At 44.9% G+C, this 19,677-nt stretch overlaps 1 protein-coding gene across 4 annotated transcripts in view; it reads left to right on the top strand.

Moving 5' to 3' along the window:
- PHACTR1 (phosphatase and actin regulator 1) overlaps positions 1-19,677 on the top strand; it is a 489,267-nt gene that overhangs the window by 390,944 nt on the left and 78,646 nt on the right. For all 4 annotated transcript variants that reach the window (XM_061147620.1, XM_061147622.1, XM_061147619.1 and 1 more), the window contains one exon: positions 7,012-7,092. In XM_061147620.1, the coding sequence (XP_061003603.1) occupies positions 7,012-7,092 (81 nt within the window). The remainder of the gene's footprint in view (positions 1-7,011; positions 7,093-19,677) is intronic.

The raw sequence follows: 19,677 nt of genomic DNA, 5'->3' as shown, positions 1-19,677 counted from the left end.
CAACTCTCAACATCCATACATGACTACTGGAAAAACCATAGCTTTGACTAGACGGACCTTTGTTGGCAAAGTAATGTCTCTGCTTTTTAATGTGCTGTCTAGGTTGGTCATAGCTTTTCTTCAAAGGAGCAAGCTTCTTTTAATTTCATGGCTGCAGTCACCATCTGCAGTGATTTTGGAGCCCAAAAAATAAAGTCTGTCACTGTTTCCCCATTTATTTGCCACGAAGTGATGGGACCAGATGCCATGATCTTAGTTTTCTGAATGTTGAGTTTTAAGCCAACTTTTTCAGTCTCCTCTTTCACTTTCATCAAGAGGCTCTTTAGTTCCTCTTTGCTTTCTGTCATAAAGGTGGTGTCATCTGCATGTCTGAGGTTATTGGTATTTCTCCCGGCAATCTTGATTCCAGCTTGTGCTTCATTCAGCATGAGTTTCTCATGGTGTACTCTGCCTATAAGTTAAATAAGCAGAGTGACAATATACAGTGTTGACATACTCCTTTTCCGATTTGGAACCAGTCTGTTGTCCCAGGTCTGGTTCTAACTGTTGCTTCCTGACCTGCATACAGATTTCTCAGGAGGCAGGTAGGGTGGTCTGGTATTCCCATCTCTTAAAGAATTTTCCACAGTTTGTTGTGATCCACACAGTCAAAGGCTTTGGCATAGTCAATAAAGCAGAAATAAATGTTTTCTTTGGAACCCTCTTGCTTTTTCAATGATCCAGTGGATGTTGGCAATTTGATCTCTGGTTCCTCTGCCTTTTCTAAAACCAGCTTGAACATCTGGAAGTTCACAGTTCACGTACTGTTGAAGCCTGGCTTGGAGAATTTTGAGCATTACTTTGCTCGCATGTGAGATGAGCACAATTGTGCGGTAGTTTGAGCGTTCTTTGGGATTGCCTGTCTTTGGGATTGGAATGAAAACTGACCTTTTCCAGTCCTGTGGCCACTGCTGAGTTTTCCAAATTTGCTGGCATATTGAGTGCAGCACTTTCATAGCATCATCCTTTAGGATTTGAAATAACTTAACTGGAATTCCATCACCTCCACTAGCTTCATTGATAGTGATGCTTCCTAAGGCCCACTTGAGTTCACATTCCAGGATGTCTGGTTCTAGGTTGGTGATCACACCACTGTGATTATCTGGGTCGGGAAGAACTTTTTTGTATAGTTCTTCTGTGTATTCTTGCCACCTCTTCTTAATATCTTCTGCTTCTTTTAGGCCCATACCATTTCTGTCCTTTATTATGTCCATCTTTGCATGAAATGTTCCCTTGGTATCTCTAATTTTCTTGAAGAGATCTCTAGACTTTCTCATTCTATTGTTTCCCTCTATTTCTTTGCCTTGATCACTGAGGATGGCTTTCTTATCTCCCCTTGCTATTCTTTGGAACTCTGCATTCAAATGGGAATACCTTTCCTTTTCTCCTTTGCCTTTCGCTTCTCTTCTATTCACAGCTATTTGTAAGGCCTCCTCAGACAACCATTTTGCCTTTTTGCACTTCTTTTCTTTGGGGATGATCTTGATCCCTGCCTCCTGTATAATGTCACGAACCTCCGAATCTCCTTCCATAATCCTTCAGGCACTCTATCAGGTCTAATCCCTTGAATGTATTTGTCACCTCCACTGTGTAATCATAAGAAATTTGATCTAGGTCATACCTGAATGGTCTAGTGGTTTTCCCTACTTTCTTCAATTTAAGTCTGAATTTGGCACTTAGATCCATGTAATGGTAGGCGGTACTCAAAAAGAATGAGGTGTTTTCTATATGTACCAACGGGAAGATTTCCAAAACATATTCATAAATGAGAGGAGAAAAGAAGAGTTGTGGAATAATGTGAGCAGAATGAGCCCATTTGTGGTTTTAAAAACTGTATTTATATAGTGTGGGAGTGTGTGGAAAAGGAGCAGAGAGAGACGAAGGAAAGAGAGAAGGACATTATCAAAGAAGGGCAGTAGTGAGAGTTGATGAGTTGGGTGTTTGGAAGGAGGGACAATGAAAAAGAAGTTTGTTTTCTATTTTGTAAATTATTTACTGTTAAAATGCTTCATCTATTTCCATAAATTGAAAAAAGCATGCATGTGTGCACATGCAGAAAATAAAAAGAGAATGTTCTAGCTATTTTTAACAAATTTATCCAGCCCAGGCATTCACTAAGCAAGAACAAGCCCTTCCAAGTTGCCAGTTTTAATTCTTTGATGTCAAAGAAGCATAGGATTCCTTGGCTTAGCACAAATCCGAATGTATAGGGAAACTGAAAAAATTAATTAGAGGGAGGTGATGGGGAACTGGCTTTTAGTTAACATGGCATAGACTGCACTACTGGCTGAAAAAAAGTTTACAAAAGTGATTAAAACTGCTGTCATTCCGTTACCAGAGTTGGTCTCTGGGCTTTGATGGAATTTACTGTTGAGAGTCCTTCTTTCACCAGGCTTCCTATTTTTAAAGCTTTCACTCAATTGTAAACAGACTTCCGAGTAATAGAATGGAACATAAAGCTGTGGGAAAAAAGTAACCTTAGTTTTTACCTTTGTTTACAAACCAGTGCAAGCATAGGTATGTTTTTCAATGTAGGTTTTCTTATTATTCAGGTATGGTGGAGCCAACAGATCAAGAGACGTTTGCCACTGAAAAGAGTTTGTTGTCCTCACAGCTTGCAAGAGAAAGGGCATGCCAGGCCATGGAGGGCCAAAGCAGGTTGTTCAGGAGACAGAAAGAAGGGGAGAAAAACGTGGGCAAGAGCCTTTTTTTCGTGGTTTCCCCAAGATGCAATGGGCAGGACAGGGTAGATGGGCTTACCTGGCTGGTTTGAATCATTGTAGTGGACTCTGGGGCTTAAGGAGTGTCTCCAGTTGTCTGGTACCTGGCCCTGTGGTGATTATGGCAGAGGAACAGTGGCGTATTTTCTGTAAGATCTCTGTGAAGAAGGTGGTTGAGGGTGGGGCTCTGGATTGGTCGGTTTGCACAGGAAAGGCAGGCTTCCTGGGAGAGGCCGACTCTAGGATCAGCATGGCCCCAAGATGTCAACAAATCAAAAAACTGGAAAATAAAAAGACATGATCAATAGATATTGATAAAGATGCGAGAATAACTATGCTTTTCAAGGTTTCCTGGGTGACTTTTACACTAATATTTTGTTTAATGACAAGCTTAGAGAGCCTTCCTTAGATGGGCCAACCTTTTAATATGTTTTTGGGGGCTGTATTGGGTACAGTAATTGAGAATTCCTTCCCTCACTCATTTCAGGCAAGAAAGAGGGGATATGTGAAGCTTTTAAAAGGTGTCTGGATCTACTCTGCTATTTCTTTGTTGGTCTATAAAAGCCCATCGGTCATTTCCCCCCTTTTCCTCTTTAGGCTGTTTCATATGTTGGTGTGGAATTTTAGACTGGATGTTGCTGCTTTAGTGTTTGCACATTTGCTTGTTTATGCAACTTTATTTTGGTGTTTCAGTTGCCACAGGACTCTCTTGAAAGCCTTTTACAGTGTTTTACATTTACTGCATTACTGCAGCCAGAAATTTGGTTCTTTTCTGACGATCCAAGGAATTGCATTGTTGCTGCCTAACCTGTATGTTCATTTTGGTGGGGGAAGTCAGTGTCCTGCTTTTTCTTTTTTGGTTCTCTTGTGTTAGAGGTTAAAAGAATTGTTTTTAGAAATTCACCTTTATACGCCCGTGCTCCTGCTCGGTTGCTCAATCATATCTGACTCTGCGACTCTGTGGACTGTGGTCCGCCAGCCTCCTCTGTCCATGAGATTTCCTGAAAGAATACTGGAGTGGGTTGCCATTTCCTCCTCCAGGGAATCTTCCCAACCCAGGGATCAAACCCGCATCTCCTGTGTCGCAGGTAGATTCTTTACCACTGAGCCACCGGGGAAGCCCCTTCACCTTTATATCTTTAGATATCTTCACCGTATATCTTTAGATATCTTCACCATATATCTTTAGATATATGCTGTATATCTAATCCTTGTATTTTAATGCTGCCCTCTTGTTTACTGTGGCCTGAAGTTTAGTTTAATCATCTGCTTAGATTTACTATTTTTGTTTTTAACTGATGTTTTTGCTCTTGTGGTCACTATTTTTTTTTTTTTTTTTTCATTTCTTAACAACTCCATGTTTGTCTTCATCATCCTTGTGTAGCTCCCGTCATCTTCTGCTCAGACTTCTGCAACCATCCAGTAACTGGCCTCCCTCCAGTCTGCCCTCCATGCTGAACTGGACATTGGTCTGTCAGATAACTCAAACGCGATCCGTTTCTTCACATTTCCCTTAGAAGAACATGGTCAGGAAGGCCCTGCATGGCCCAGCGCCCCCCGCCCCTCTGACTGCATCTCAAACCATCATCTTCCAATTGGTGTCGGCTGGGCGGTCATACCGGCTTCCTCTCTGCCTGTCCACGGCACCCTGATCCCCCCAACTTGCTCTGTCTGGAGTGTTTTCCACTTCCTCCCTGACTGTCCTGAGCCAAGGTAACATACATTGAGCTTTCAGACCCAACTTGGGGGTCTCTTCCTCGGAAAAGCCTTCTCGAATTCCCCAGTTGTTGCTGTTTTTCAGGCACTCAGTCATGTCCTACTCTTTTGCAGCCCCATGGACTGTAGCCCGCCAGGCTTCTCTGTCCATGGGATTCTCCAGGCAAGAATACTGGAGTGGGTTGCCATTTCCTTCTCCAGGGGATCTTCCCAACTCAGGGATTGAACCCGAGTCTCCTGCGTTGGCAGGCGAGTTCTTTACCACTGAGCCACCAGGGAAACCCCAACTGCCCCGTGGAGGAGGTTATTTAGCGTATGCTCTGATAGAAGCATGTCTTGTTTTGAGGCACATCTCAATTTGCAATCATGGATGAGATGACGTCTCATTTGATGACTGAATCGCACCTTAGCCTGTGATCTCTGGGAGGGAGGGGCTGTCCCTCTGGTTACCATCGTCCCCTGATGGAGTCCCTTGCATTGTGGGCAGCTGGTCCTCAGCTGTGGGCTGAGTGTGGAGAGACAGCTGAGGTCTGGATGACAGCGGTTGGCCTGAGATCGTCCATATGCTGCTGGTGCGGAAGCTCCCAGATCTCCGTGTGCAGGGCTCTGCCCGCCTGCCTGCAGACCCTTCCTTTCCGTCTGTGGCTCTGGTTCCCCCACTTTACTCCACGGTTTTGAAAAGCCTCTGGAAACTTGTTTTGTTGAAGGGAAATCTGTTCATGTACATGGGTCAGGACAGGATGACTCTTCTTTATTCCTCTGGAAGATCACTAATAAACTTTTACCTTGAAATCCCCAACTTCACCTTGCCTATTCAGTCTTTCCTACTGTGCTGCTGAGCAAATGTTTTTTAAAATCAGGCAGAACTTTCTGAGCTAATGGCACACACTTCTCTTCCCCTTCCCCGGGTATCCCCCTTCTGCACGAGAGCACCTCCTGCCGTCTTCCCACTGTATCTTGTCCTTTGGTTCAGGACATAAAACTCCTTCACCTCCCAAAGCGAACACCACTCCATAGTTTCCCCACTCACCTCTAACCCTTGTCCTTCCATACAGCCTTCCTGCCCTCACTTCTGGGGGCTATAGATTTATATACATCCATCTTCTTATTAATATGTTCTTAGTAAGCTGTCTGCCAGGATTAACCTTTATTTTTCCTTCTCATACCACTGAATTTATTGTAATCTAAGGGAGGGCGTTAGAATACATTTTTAAAATAATAAGTTTCAAAATGGATAATCAGGGATTTTCAGTCCTGATACGCTTGAGAATAACCCAGAGAGCTTTTTATTGTCATATAGTTGTCAGTTCCCAGGCTGGCAGCAGGGAAGGCATCACTGTCTTTCCAGACTGGCAGAGTGACTTGGTGAAGATTGGACAGAGTTCAATCACAATTCTTGTTTCCTTGGTTTCTCTCTAGTTCTTACTCATATTTTTTTTTTTTGCATTAAATTCTATTGAGAGTTGTGTGTGTTTAGTTCATCTGTATCTAAATTTATCTGCATAAAATTGTTTTCTTATTTTATAATGGCTATTTCCCACCACTCCCCCATGACTGGGTAACCAAAGCATGCAAAGAATCTCAAGCTGACCAAAGGGACCACAGCCGCGTCTCACCTCCTCCTCTCCGTGTTTCCTGGATGTCGGTGCTGGAATAGCTTTGTTTCCTCTACAGCCTCCGCCAATCCCCCCGTCCTGCCTGGAGCCGTGGGCCTGCCCTGGGTGCCGCCCCTCCCTTCCCCACTCGGGGCTCTGTTCCCACTTGACTTGCCCTCCATCACACCACTGATCCGAGGAAATGTCCCCTCTTCCCTCCCCCAGCCCCCACCTGCCTGAGCGGTTGGCTCCGGTGAGGGGCTGGGTCCTCGTAGAGGGGCGTTTGGGAACTGAACTGTTCCTTCATTCCTTGCTGGGAGCCGAGAGAGGTGGGCGGGTGTCCCACGGAGGTCTCCCCCCGCCCCCCCAGTCTGTCCTCGGGAACCTGGGTCCCAATCCAGGGAGCTTTAGAAGAGGTGTTTTCGTACCATTTTTTAATAGTTGAGAAGCAACTAAATCCTCAATAAGACAATGAGACATGATCCGTATGAACTAGGTAATTAAAAGAGGAATCCCTTTTGGGGAATCCCTTTCTGAGGAAAGGTCACACTCTGGAAGATGCCATGTGGTCCGAGTTAAACCAAGGATGGAGACAGCCTTTCTTGGCTGGAGGTTGGAGAAGAGTCCTAGGTGCTCTTCCCAGGGTGGTTCTGGTCGGTGGTGGAGCTGCTCTGTGGTACAGTTTCCTCAACCATATATTGCGGTTAAATAAAGTGAAATAAAAATGCCTGCATCATAGGTAATTTGATTGTCTTGAAGGTGAAATAATCAGATTATGATGCTGATCATAGTAGCTGTCCAGTGGTATCATTAGTTTACATTAGTCAAGTGATTTACAGGAGCTTTCCCATACGTTATATTTTAGCACATCTTAAAATATGCTTTTTTTAAAATTGTCTTTATTACTGACTCACACCTGCTTCTCTGTGTTTGACTTGCAGCCCTGGAAAGGAAAATATCCATGAGGCAAAGCAGAGAGGAGCTGATAAAACGAGGAGTCTTGAAGGAAATCTATGATAAAGGTAAGGGGACCACTCCAGGCTCCGCAGGCCAGAAAGAAGCCATGCTTGGAATCTATGTGTGTATTTCTCAGAGTAGGATTCCATTCTCTGCATTGCTTTATCAGAGTTTGAATCTGTAAAATTCCAGACAGTTCTGGAGAGATCAGAGAATGGAGCTGACAGCGCTGAAGTGATGGGTATTGTCGCGAAGGTGAACCCTCCCTTTTTCTCAGCTTTGGAATCAAACCACAGGATGCTAAGAAAAGTGATGGGGCCCCAGGAATGGTGTCAGTACTGGTGGTGAGCCTGTTGGTATCTGAACACACACAGCTGGGGTGAATTTAATTGCTTTGGTTCTTTCAGGCACTAGGGAGTCCCAAGACAAGTGTTAAAAATCCACAAGCATCTAGAATATCCTGAACAGCTTTTTTTGGGCAGTCCATCTCCCAGCAGTAGGAGAATCAAGGTGGAGAAAATGATAAAATATAAATGTACACATAAGAGATTTCAAATGATACTATTACAATGATTACAAATGCTCTGTGAATGTGTCCACAAGTGTTCGCCAGTGATTTATCACATGTCTTTTGCTGGTTGAACTACTGCCTTTAAATACAAAGGTACACAGTGGTTTACACCGTGTATTAACTAGTCATCACCTGCCCCCCACCAACCCTTCTCCTTCCTCTCCACCCTTCCCCTCATCACCCTTCACTTAAAGCTTCACGAGAAATGTTGTTTAGTCTCTACGCTGCGCTTAGTCGCTCAGTCATGTCTGACTCTTTGCGACCCCATGGACTGATGCCCACCCGGTCCCTCTGTTGGATTTCCTAGGCAAGAATACTGGAGCAGGTTGCTGTTTGCTTCTCCCGGGTATCCTCCCGACCCAGGAATCAAACCTGCATCTCCTTGCATTGGCAAGTAGATTCTTTACCTCTGAGCCACCAGGGACGTCCTTTATGAGAAATGACAAAGTCTTGTTCCAGCTTTGTCACAGTCATCAATATTCTGGTCTTACTGTTTGACACCAGCGTTGTTTGTTGGGCCAGATTATTAAATCACATACTCTCCTTTAAAGATCCACCCTAATCATCAAAGTGACCTTGTAATTCTGACAGTCCACCACATTTTCATAGGTCTTCTGCATGCTGAGTTTGTGTCCTGACTCCAAAAGGCAGGTGTGTCTCTAACCTCAATGCTTCTTTCTGATTCTGCTGTCGTCAGCGAGTTGGTCCTTATTCCTGTGGTACAACTCACCTCATTCACTCCTGTCGTGGAGCATCCTGATGGCACTTTTAAAGTATTTTTAGAACACTTTGCCACTCTGAAATGCTGCAAGTCGTAAGGGCCTTATGTGTGATAATAAGATCTCCTAGGCAACAATTAGAGTAAAAAATCTAGTGTCAATTTAGAGTGTTCTAAAACTAATGAAATAAAACCCAGTCTATTTTTAACACATTTTAAAGTTCAATCTTTATTTTTAGCCAAATCTTAAGGGTTTTTAAAAATGAATCTGAGTTAGTAAAGTTTTTTGAATAAAACTAAGTTGTCATGTATCATGAGTGTATTGGAAAGGTCTCTGGAATATTTTTGGTCAGTCAAACCAGGAGTTCAAGTGTACCCTATTCAACAATCATACCCACAGCCCCAAACACACACATGATCTTCCCATTTATATTTCACTAAATACACAAACAATCTGCACCACCACTCACTGGTAGGGTGTGAAGTTGTATTATTTCAAGTTTCCTGGATTAGTTGGTGCATCAGATGGTAAAGAATCTGCCTGCAGTGCAGAAGACCCAGGTACAGTCCCTGGGTCGGGAAGATCCCCAGCATAGGATATGGCAACCCACTCTAGTCTATTTGCCTGGATAATTCCATGGACAGAGGAGCCCCACAGGCTACCGTTGATGGGGTAGCAAAGAGTTGAACTTGAGTGAATGACTAGTTCTTCATTAATTATCATAGCCTTCTGGCACCTCCTGGGTAAGCCTTGCTAGCCTTCTACTTCCGAGAAAGCCATGCCAAGAGACAGTTTCTTTGGCCGATTAGGCTCTCCAGAAAAAAAGAGTCCATAACTTTGTCACTTTTATCCAATGTCTTACTTTCTGTTGTTGTTCAGTTGCTCAGTCATGTCCAACTCTTTGCAACCCCGGGGATTGCAGCATGCCAGCCTTCCCTGTCCTTCACTGTCTCCAGGAGTTTGCTCAAATTCATGTCCATTGAGTAGGTGATGCTATCTAACCATCTCATCCTCTGTCGCCCTCTTGTTTTGCCCTCAGTCTTTCCCAACATAGGGGTCTTTTCGAATGAGTTGGCACTTTGCATCAGGTGGCCAAAGTATTGGAGCTTCAGCATCAGTCTTTGCAGTGAATATTCAGGGTTGATTTCCTTTAGGGTTAACTGGTTTGATCTCCTTGCAGTCCAAGAGACTCTCAAGAGTCTTCTCCAGTACCACAATTTGAAAGCATCAATTCTTCAGCACACAGATTTCTTTAAGGTCCCCCAAACCCACCCTTTTGTTGACCTTAACTTTCCCTCTTTCATCTCAAACTCCTTTCTCCACATTCCTTCCCCAGTGGAGATGGGAAGTGTCTGACCACAGGTATGGTATTCCATAGTCAGCATCCAAGGGCCATTACTGTCAGCACTAAAGCCTGTTCAATCCAGTTCAGTGGTCCCTCAGGGGAGGGATCTTTGAACTGGATCCCTCTTCCTGCAAACTTTTTGTCTCTCACTGGAAAACTTCAGGAATCCTCTGAAGGAGAGAATACATTTTATTATAGTCTTTGTAATTTCCATTATGCTTAATAACTGCTGCTGCTGCTGCTAAGGTGCTTCAGCGGTGTCCGACTCTGTGCAACCCCATAGACGGCAGCCCACCAGGCTCCCCCATCCCTGGGATTCTCCAGGCAAGAACACTGGAGTGAGTTGCCATTTCCTTCTCTAATGCATGAAAGTGAAAAGTAAAGTGAAGTCGCTCAGTCGTGTCCGACTCTCAGCGACCCCATGGACTGCAGCCTACCAGGCTCCTCCGTCCATGAGATTTTCCAGGCAAGAGTACTGGAGTGGGTTGCCATTGCCTTCTCCAGCTTAATAACTGAGTTAGGGTAAATATTGCCTGAATAACTTCCTGACTTAAGGAAGCCGTAGACCATTAGAGAAGACCCTGATGCTGGGAAAGATGGAATGAGGGAAGAGAAAGGGACAACAGAAGATGAGATGGTTGGATGACATCACTGACTCAATGGACATGAGTTTGAGTAAACTCCAGGAGTTGGTGATGCACAGGGAGGCCTGGCGTGCTGCAGTCCGTGGGGTCGCAAAGAGTTGGACACAACTGAGCATCTGAACAGAACTGAGGCCATTAGAGCAAAAGGCCCACTTTATAGAGGAAAAAAATGGGGGGGTGCATTGAGCCTGGGGATTGCCAGCCCACACTAGGAACTACCCCAGAGTTAGGAGCTGGGTCCTGTTTGAGGTCATCTCATGGCATGTGTTCAGTCACTAACTGTGGAGAAAAGGACTGGTCTGGCCCCCACCTGTCACCACAACTTCCAGTTTTATTTTTGTCTTTGAGCTTATCAGCGTCTGCTTTTTTCCATTCCGTGGTTGACTGGCCTTCCTCACTGGCACGTAAATTCCAGGAAAACATGGACCTCATAGGCTTGCTGCCAGACCCCCTGAGCCTCAGATAGAAAGGCTTGAGATAGATGTACTCACCAAAATACTTAATGTTTGGATGATGGGAAGGGGAGAAGTAAAAATGCAAAGTAAATTGTATTTACTTTGGATTTTTCTGATAAAAGTGTTCATTTTTTTAATCACTGTAGATATTAATCATATGACCTTGTATTCTGTTTAATCAGTTGTTAGGAACGTGAGTCCTGAAAGCATTGCTTGGATTCAGTTCTAGTTCCACTTTGCAAGAGCGGTGCAACTTTAGTCAACTTGCTGAACATCTCTGGTGCTTCTGTTTCTGTATTTGAAAGTGTGGATGATAATATAATGTGAATGACATGAGATCACATATCTGCATTAGATTGCCAAAGCTGCTGTAACAAAATACCAGAGGCTGGGTGACTTAAACAACAGAAATGTGATTCCCCGTGGTTTTGGAGGCTGGGAGTCCAGGATCCAGGTGTCAGCAGGGTTGGTTTCTGGTGTGGCCGCCTCTCAGCTTGCAGATGGCTGCCGGCTCCCTGTGACCTCACGTGGCCTTTCTTCCATGCGTGCACAATCCTGGTGTCTCTTCCTCTTTTCACAAGAAAATCAGTCCTGTTGGATCAAGGCCCACCCTTCAGACCTCATTTAACCTCATTACTTCCTTAAAAGCCTCATCTCCAAGTACAGTCACATTGGGAGCTTTGGGTTTCACATGTAAATGTGGACCTTCGGCAGGGCCGGACACAATTCCCTCTGTAACAACGTGCAGACTGCACTAGTGGCTGTCATTCCATAAAATCCTTGAGAAATTGTTAGCATACCTTTATTGGTAATAATCTCATCGTCATCATCCTCTGTATTTTTTGAAACCCTTGACATGCCTTTTCCTAGCTCAGGCCCCCGTCAATCTAATGAAGGGACATCGTCGTCCCCTTTCAGCTTCAGGAATCTTCAACCCCCCTCACGAGAGTCTTACCATGTGGGTAGCCGGAACCCAGTCCCTCGATGTCTGATTTCATCGCCTTCTCTTCCTTCCCCTCTCGCCCTCTTAGCCTCTAAACACATCGCTTGCTTGTCATCATTCTTCCCTTTCCTACAGCATCACTCAGCGGCTGTGTCTGAGAGCCTCGGGAGTAGAACAAACAAACTTTGATTGCCACAACCTGAGCGAACAGCAAGGGGCCAAGAGCCTCTCATCCTTTGCCAAGCTGTTCGTTTCAGAGATGGATTTCATAGATTTTCAGCCGTCCTTCCTCATCGCCTGGCTGGTCAGTCCTCATTTTGTACCGCCTCCTGTGTTAGCACCTGAGTCGGGTCATCTGGCAGCAAAATGCTGTCACCAGAGAGGTGCCGTCCCCGGCAGCTGCCCAATGGTTTGTAGTGACTGTGTCAGCCCATCTGCCGGGGCCGGCCTGGGTCCACTTTGCAGTTACACTGTTTTGGATATGATACTGCTAATGCAGAAAGCAGTTTATCTTTAGTAGGTGAGCTGTTCTCTTCCAAGTCTTTGTTATTGATTTTGCTTAATAACGCCTTGCTTGTTTGTAGAAAGTGTAAAGATAAACTGTAGGGTTGTGAGATGTGCACCTGTTTGGGCAGAGGGAACTCAGAATTAGTGAGGTTTTATTATGGCTTCCCTGGTGGCGCAGACGGTTAAGAATCTGCCTGCAGTGCAGGACACCCGGGTCGATCCCTGGGTCAGGAAAATCTCCTGGAAAAGGGAATAGCAATCCAGTCCAGTATTCTTGCCTGGAGAATTTCATGGATAGAGGAGCCTAGCAGGCTACAGCCCATGGGGTCGCAAAGAGCTGGACAGGACTGAGCAACTAACACTTTGGATTATTCTGACAGTTCTCCTAGAAATTCCTTATCTTATTCTTGGTTGGTTTAGTTGCTAAATCGTGTCTGACTATTGCGACCCCATGGACTGTAGCCCATCAGGCTCCTCTGTCCATAGGATTTTCCAGGCAAGAATATTGGAGTATTCTTTTTATACTGCATATATAATTCTGGAGTATATTTTTCTTAGTAGGTTAAAATCCCAAACTGGTCACTAAGTCAGGCAAAACAAGAGCTTGGATTGAAGAGCAGAGATTTTCTCAATATCTGTAGAAACTAGCTCAGGAATCCTTCATTTAATGGAATGCAGGTGTGACGAGCTACTGGATGACTCATATTTTTTATTGGTTTCCCTATCGAATCATGTAAGTATAGAGTTCAGAAGAAAGTTTAGATCAAACACTTTTCTGATTTTTAAAGTTTTATCTCTGGATTTATCAAGGCCATATAAAAATTCAGCAAACTTTGAAAACTACGAAGAAAATTTTAAATTGTTTAATTGTGATGGAGTAGGAACATAAAATTTTAAATGCCCCCCCCCATTTTCCACATTTCTCACAATATGGATATAGCAATTTTGTGAAAAGCACAAATGTAAACATTACAGTGGACCATCATCAGTCTGAAGAATAAAAATGTGAAACCAATTAGTGATGGAAAATAAGCTGTCTACAAAGTGATAAGATTATTTTTAACTATTCACCAATTTCATCATCTGTTTTTTTGAATGAGAACTTAAGGGTTCTCCTAGGCTCCTAGAATGTTCATTCATTCAGCAAATTGGTACTGACTCCCCACTCTGGGCCAGGTGGTGAGGTGTCAAGCTATAGTGATAACCAAAAGAGTAAAACCCTCACCTTCTCAGTTTACATCCTACCAAAGGAGACAGGAAATAATTAAATAAGCATGTGATATACTGTCAAGGAGTGATGAATACTATGAAGGCGAACAAAGCAGTAGTGTAAGGAGATAAACTCGGTGGGGGCATGATTTTATATAAACGCAATCATGGAGGCCCTGTGGAGGAGGTGATATTTTACACGGAGACCTAAATGCAGTGAAACGGGGACATTGGTCCTACTGCTACTTCTCAGCAACGTGTAACCTAATTCTTGAGCCTTTAAGTTGTCTTGGTATGTACATTAAAGCCTCTGGGCTGCATTTGCTTCTCTCTTAGTTCTCTGTAAATCCAAACATGTCACCCCCTACTCAGGGAAGTTCCAGGTTTCTCCAGCCGCCTCCAAAGCCCTCTGCGATCTGCCCTCTAGCCCCTAAGTTTGCTTCAGTTCCTTGGCAGTACCTCCTCATAACTTCCTCTTGTGACATCTCACTTGCTTTCCAGTCCCTGACATTGGCATTGAGTGCACTGTCTTCCTAGAAACTTCTTCCCCAAGACATCCGTCCACGTGGTTCACTGCTCTTTTAATTCTTTGCTCAGATGCCTTGGAAGCTCTGCATTTTAAATTGTCACCTCCTCCCATAGGTCCATAGTCCCCTGACCCTGCCTCACTGTGTTCTTTCTTTCTCTCTTCTTTTCCTTCTGTCTCTTATCACCGGCAGTCTATAAATTACACATATATTGTGTTAGCCTTTTCCTCATCGGTCTCTCCTCACCAGGCAGGACAGGATCTCTTGTCTGATTTGTTCATGGACCTTATAGGCATCCTGCTGCCTGAGGTAGTGCTGGGACATAGTCGATGCTCAGTATATGTTTACTGAAAAGAACAACAAATGCCAGCCTGAGACTGTCTGTGTGTATATGTGACTTGGTCTGTTCACCTGTGTTGGCAAAATCCTGAACACTGGTGCTCTGATCCCCCTTGTTATTCATTGGAAGGACTGATGTTGAAGTTGAAACTCCAATCCCTTGGCCACCTGATGCGAAGAACTGACTCATTGGGAAAGACCCTGATGCTGGGAAAGATGGAAGGCGGGAGGAGAAGGGGTTGACAAAGAATGAGATGGTTGGATGGTATCACTGACTCGATGGACATGAGTTTGAGTAAACTCCGGGAGTTGGTGATGGACTGGGAGGCCTGGCGTGCTGCAGTCCCTGGGGTCGCAAAGAGTTGGACACGACTGAACTGAACTGAACTGATGATACATGAAACTTTTATCTGTCAATTATTTAAATAGGAAACATTATCTTGGGTGTATATTCATGTATAGAAAGAAAGTGTTAGTCGCTCAGTCGTATCTGATTATCTGATTCTTTGTGACCTTGGGATTCTCTAGGCAAGAATACTGCTTTGGGTTGCCACTACCTCCTCCAGGGGATCTTCCTGACCCAGGGATCCAACTGAAGTCTCCTGTGTTGCAGGCTGATTCTTTATCATCTGAGCTACCAGGGAAGCTGCTATTATATTCATGTTTATGGATGTCAAATACTCCACATACAAATAGTGCCTTCTAAGTGTTATGGAGAAGAATATCCTGAAAACAGTGAGCTGTTTGGCCGTTGGTAAAATAGTGCTGATTTTTCTCAGACTTAGTAAGGATCTCATGAGGTCGCCTGGCCTGGCCTCTGTTGTTTTTCTAACGTGGAGATGAAGCAGCTGCGGCCCAGTGAGGTTACAGCCTTGCCTAAGGGTTCACAGCCAGTGTGGACTCTGAAAAACTCTACTAAGACCTCCTGTCCTTCATTTGGAATTTATGTTGTTGTTGTTATTTAGTCACTAAGTCATGTCCAACTCTTTGCAACCCGATGGACTGTAGCCCACCAGGTTCCTCTGTCTCTGGGATTTCCCAAGCAAGAATTCTGGAGTGGGTCACCATTTCCTTCTCCAGGAGACCTTCCCAACCCCAGAGATCAAACCTCCATCTCCTGCATTGGCAGGCAGATTCTTTACCACTGAGCCACTTGGGAAGCACTTGGAATTTATAGGAACACACACAAAACTTTGTAATATATTACCTGTTGGTTATCAGAGGATATTGATAAATCCTGCTGCTAGTGGTTATTGGAAATGATCTCTACAAATGAGCATGATGGTGTATATAAAGAACATTCAGGATAACAGTGGCAAATGTTCTGTATTTTTCAACACTGGGTTTTCTGATGAAACCTCAGTTCTATCACAGTCCTGTCACGTGCTTTGTAATGGATGAGTGTATTTCACTCACACAGTGATTGTATCACTGATCAGGAGGGGAGGAGAGGAAAAGAAGACCCTCTCTCTCTCCACGAAATGACACGCTCTCACCCCCGTATATTACACGCATCCAGTCCCCAGACAGGAGCAGGGAGCTGGGATGTGCAGCTGCGTGCGGGGATGCAGTTGAGGCCACTGCTCGCCACAGTCACACCAAGACCTGGGGGACGAGATCCATAATCCCACCAGTGCAGAAAGAAGGGAGGGTGGGGGTGGGATGGGGTGTAGGGGGAGTAGTGACCGTGTGCCAGTGAGAGTCTTCCCTTTCCCCTGTGTGCTGGGAATTAGCGATAACATTTCACGACAAATAATAAAGTGCATTGAGGTGTGCCTTTTTTTCCTCATTGAGTCGGAGCAGCATTTTGGAACATGTTATTTTTAATTATCAACACAAACAGAACCTCCTTGAAAAGGATGACTCTTTCATGCGGAGTCTATATTTTTCCCCCCACTCTCAGACATTGATGACAAAAAAGCCTGGTATTTAAATGAAAAGGTCGTCGTCTTTTAAAAATAAAAATAACGATTCTCTCCTGTATCAGAGGAGACAAATTCGTCGACTTGAGCCTTTTAAGTCTCGTTGTTTATCTGGCGTCCCAGGTGCATAGACTTTTAAAGCCATGAAGTTTATGGGAAGTAGTGCTTTTCACAGCCTTTCCCAGGCACTGTTATTTTGTCACATTTTTACCCGTTTCTGATGTCTCACCTAGAAATGGCATCTTCTGGAAGCTGTGATTTGGAGTAATTCTGTGAAAATGAAAAGAAGGTTTACTTTGGCCTCAGTGACATAAAATCGTTGATGTGGCACCTTGGCACCTAATGCAGTGGATTGCCCTAGTGGGGTAAATGGAAAGCAGATTAAATGATAAAGAATGAAGAGAAATTGTGCTCTGGATTCTCTTTCAGATATCACTGTTCTTTCGGGAAATCACTATCTCGAGTGAAAAAAATTAATGAAGTAGTTTTTATTATAGCCGTGAGCAGACGTTCCCCAGCAAGTGGGTTCATCTCTTGTGTGTTTGTTAAATGAATGCTTGTTATGTTGCAGGCATCGTTCTGGATGCCACGAATACCAGGAGGGGCCAGTGGGCTCCCCTGACTAATAGAACTTACAATCCTGGAATGAGTTCAGGTACTTGGCGGTTGTGACGAGGAAAGTGCAGGGTGTTTCGGGAGTGGGGTGTCTTGGACACGTTATCCACCCAGGCCTGGAGACTCAGGGGTAGCATCTTGGAAGGTGTGGTGTCTTAGACGAAACCTGAAGGATGGTGAGGATTATGGTGGAGAAGTTGGGATGGGTTGGGGGGGATGTTCTAAGTAAGAGGACCCACACATGGGGAGGTGTGGGTTGGGGATAATGCAAGAGAGAGCAGGTCTGTACGATCAGGGGAGTCGGGGCAGAGCTTACAGGCAGGAAAATGATGTTAGCTGCTTGCTCTTTGTCCAGAGAGCAGCGAGGAGTTCTGGAAGGGTTTTCTGCATGATCGGATTTGCAGCGTCATCACTGTGCCTACAGGGGAGAAGGACTTGGAGGGAGACCAAGGCATGAGTCGGGGAGTCCAGCTAGTGGACTGTGGCTGGGATTCAGATGACGTGATGGCAGGTGGGCAGGAGTGAGGGTCGTAGGAGTGGGAGAGGGGAGGGGAGAGACTGGAGAATTACAGGAGATGGAGTCAGGAGGATCTGTGACTGCTTAGGTTTGGGCAGTGAAGGGGAGGGTGAAGGCATGGCTGACACTCAGAACTCTGGCTTGGAGTCTTGGTGGACAGGTATGAAGGACAGTTGCCTGTCTCCTAAGCTGGGGAGGTAAGAGAAGCAAGTATAGAGAATGGAATATCACGATGGTTTGACCACTAAGTGAGATATCCAGATGTCTAAGCAGAGTTTCACTGTACGGATTTGAAACTCAAGAGGGAGAGCTGGGTTGGAGATTGCAGGTTTGGAATGGTCCTTGGATACATGATCATAAAGACATGTGGATTGATGGTATTTCTCAGAGAAGATGGAGCATGAGAAAGTAAGCATCTCTGATAGAAAACCCCTCGGTACTCCAGCACTGAATGATCTGAAAGTTAAAACAAAATGATCTGGGAATAAGAAAGCACTCAAGAACTAAGAAGTGGACGGAGAAATAGGAAGTAAGCCAGAAATGTGTAGCATTATGACAACCAAGAGACAGTGGTTTAAGTCAGGGAGAAAAATGATTCTACAACATCAATTACAGACGCATCACGTAAGATAAGGCATGTCCCTTTGATTATTTTTATGCTGTTAATCATAGGCTCTTTAGTTCCCTGTGAAGCCAGTGTACAGTCATCAGGGTGTAAGTTAAAGTGGTTCTTAAGAACTAATGGTTCTTAAACCATAAGTTTCTTACAGTTTCAGAAAACAAAAAACTAAATTCAAGGAGGCTAAACTAGTGAGAAAATTTAGGCCAAAGATCTTCCTGTCTTTTATCCTCTAAAGTATCCCACATGCCTTTTGAGCAATGCTTGGCATTTTGTCAGTGCTCATTAAATATTTATTGCATAAATGAGTGAGTGAGTGAGTGAATGAATCTCACATCATAAAATCCAGTGGTGGGGCAGCTTCAGGACTGGTTAGTTCAATGACTCAATAACCTGGCTAAAGGATGCCATCCTCAGGCTCTAACCCCCCATGGTAACAAGGTGGCCGCAGTGGTTCCAGCATTACCTGTAGACACAACATCCAGAGGGGAGAGGCAAGCCTGTTTCCCTTCTTGGTGTTGCTTTCTAAGAGCGAGAAAACCTTGCCCCAAGGTTCTCCAGAATTACCCTCATTTCTCATTGACCAGAATTCTTAAGAGATAACTACTTACCTTTTCCCCTAATTTTGACAGATGTTTCCATAAGCCAGTGGGTCATAAGTACAGTCAGCTCCCAAGAGCTGCCAACTATTATATGTTATCCTTGGAAGACCCACCACAATACCGCCCTTCCAACTGCCTGTCCTAGACCCCACTGATGAAACCAGGGCAGGGCAGGGTACCCTGGGCGTGACGGGCATCCCTGCCAACTTCTGATGCCCGATCACGTCACAGCTGCTGACCTGAATTCACATTTGTAATGAGGAGACAGGTCAAACTCTGGAAGGTAACAGCTAAGAGAAGGGACGCTAGTCATACTTAGAAAAACTTTCCTGACTTCATACATTTGCCTAGGGCTCATGCAGAGTTAAGACAAGTTGGTGGGGCACTGACGCCTTAAGTGAGGGTGTTAGTCGCTCAGTCGTGTCTGACTCTTTGCCATCCTATGGACGGTTGCCCACTAGGCAATTCATGGAATTCTCCAGACAACAATACTGGAGTGGGCAGCCACTCCCTTCTCTAGGGGATCTTCCCGACCCAGGGATCAAACCCAGGTCTCCTGCATTGCAGGTATATTGAAGCCTTAAGCCCCACATAAATATCTGTAAAACAACCACATTCTCCTCGGAGCCCTAAATGCTGGTCCCAGCTCCCTTCGTCTTCTGTCTGTGGAAGGTACAGGGCAACTTCTTATTTCCCTGGACTCTGCTTTCTGCTTGAATGAACTGCCAGGATCCTAGTTGGCTCCAGCCAGCAAAGCCATGCTTGCCGTTCATCCTCTCCTATTGCTCCCAGCCTCCAGCCTGCTTGCTTGAAGACAGCCTGTTACCAGGCAGCTGGTCCTCCTGGAGCCTCTGGGGCCACCCCCGGATGCGTACTCTTCAACTCCACTCTGCCCTTGCTTGTCCTCTCTGAGGGTTGCTGGGGGATCAGGGGACATAATCCAGTTTGGGCTTTACGGCCTTTTCTGCCCAGAGAAAGTGCTCAGTAAATGTCAGCGAGGGTCTCCACCAGACGTGTGACCTGGACTTGTCCACTGCTGTTTTTTGGTGCCTGTCTTCCTTTCCCGGTTCCCCTTCACCCAAGTCTAGACTCTCTGCTTCCCCCCAGAAGAGCTGA

The sequence above is a fragment of the Dama dama genome, chromosome 7 (genome assembly GCF_033118175.1).
Source record: "Dama dama isolate Ldn47 chromosome 7, ASM3311817v1, whole genome shotgun sequence".
NCBI lineage: Eukaryota > Metazoa > Chordata > Mammalia > Artiodactyla > Cervidae > Dama > Dama dama.
This window is presented reverse-complemented; position numbering and strand designations above follow the sequence as displayed.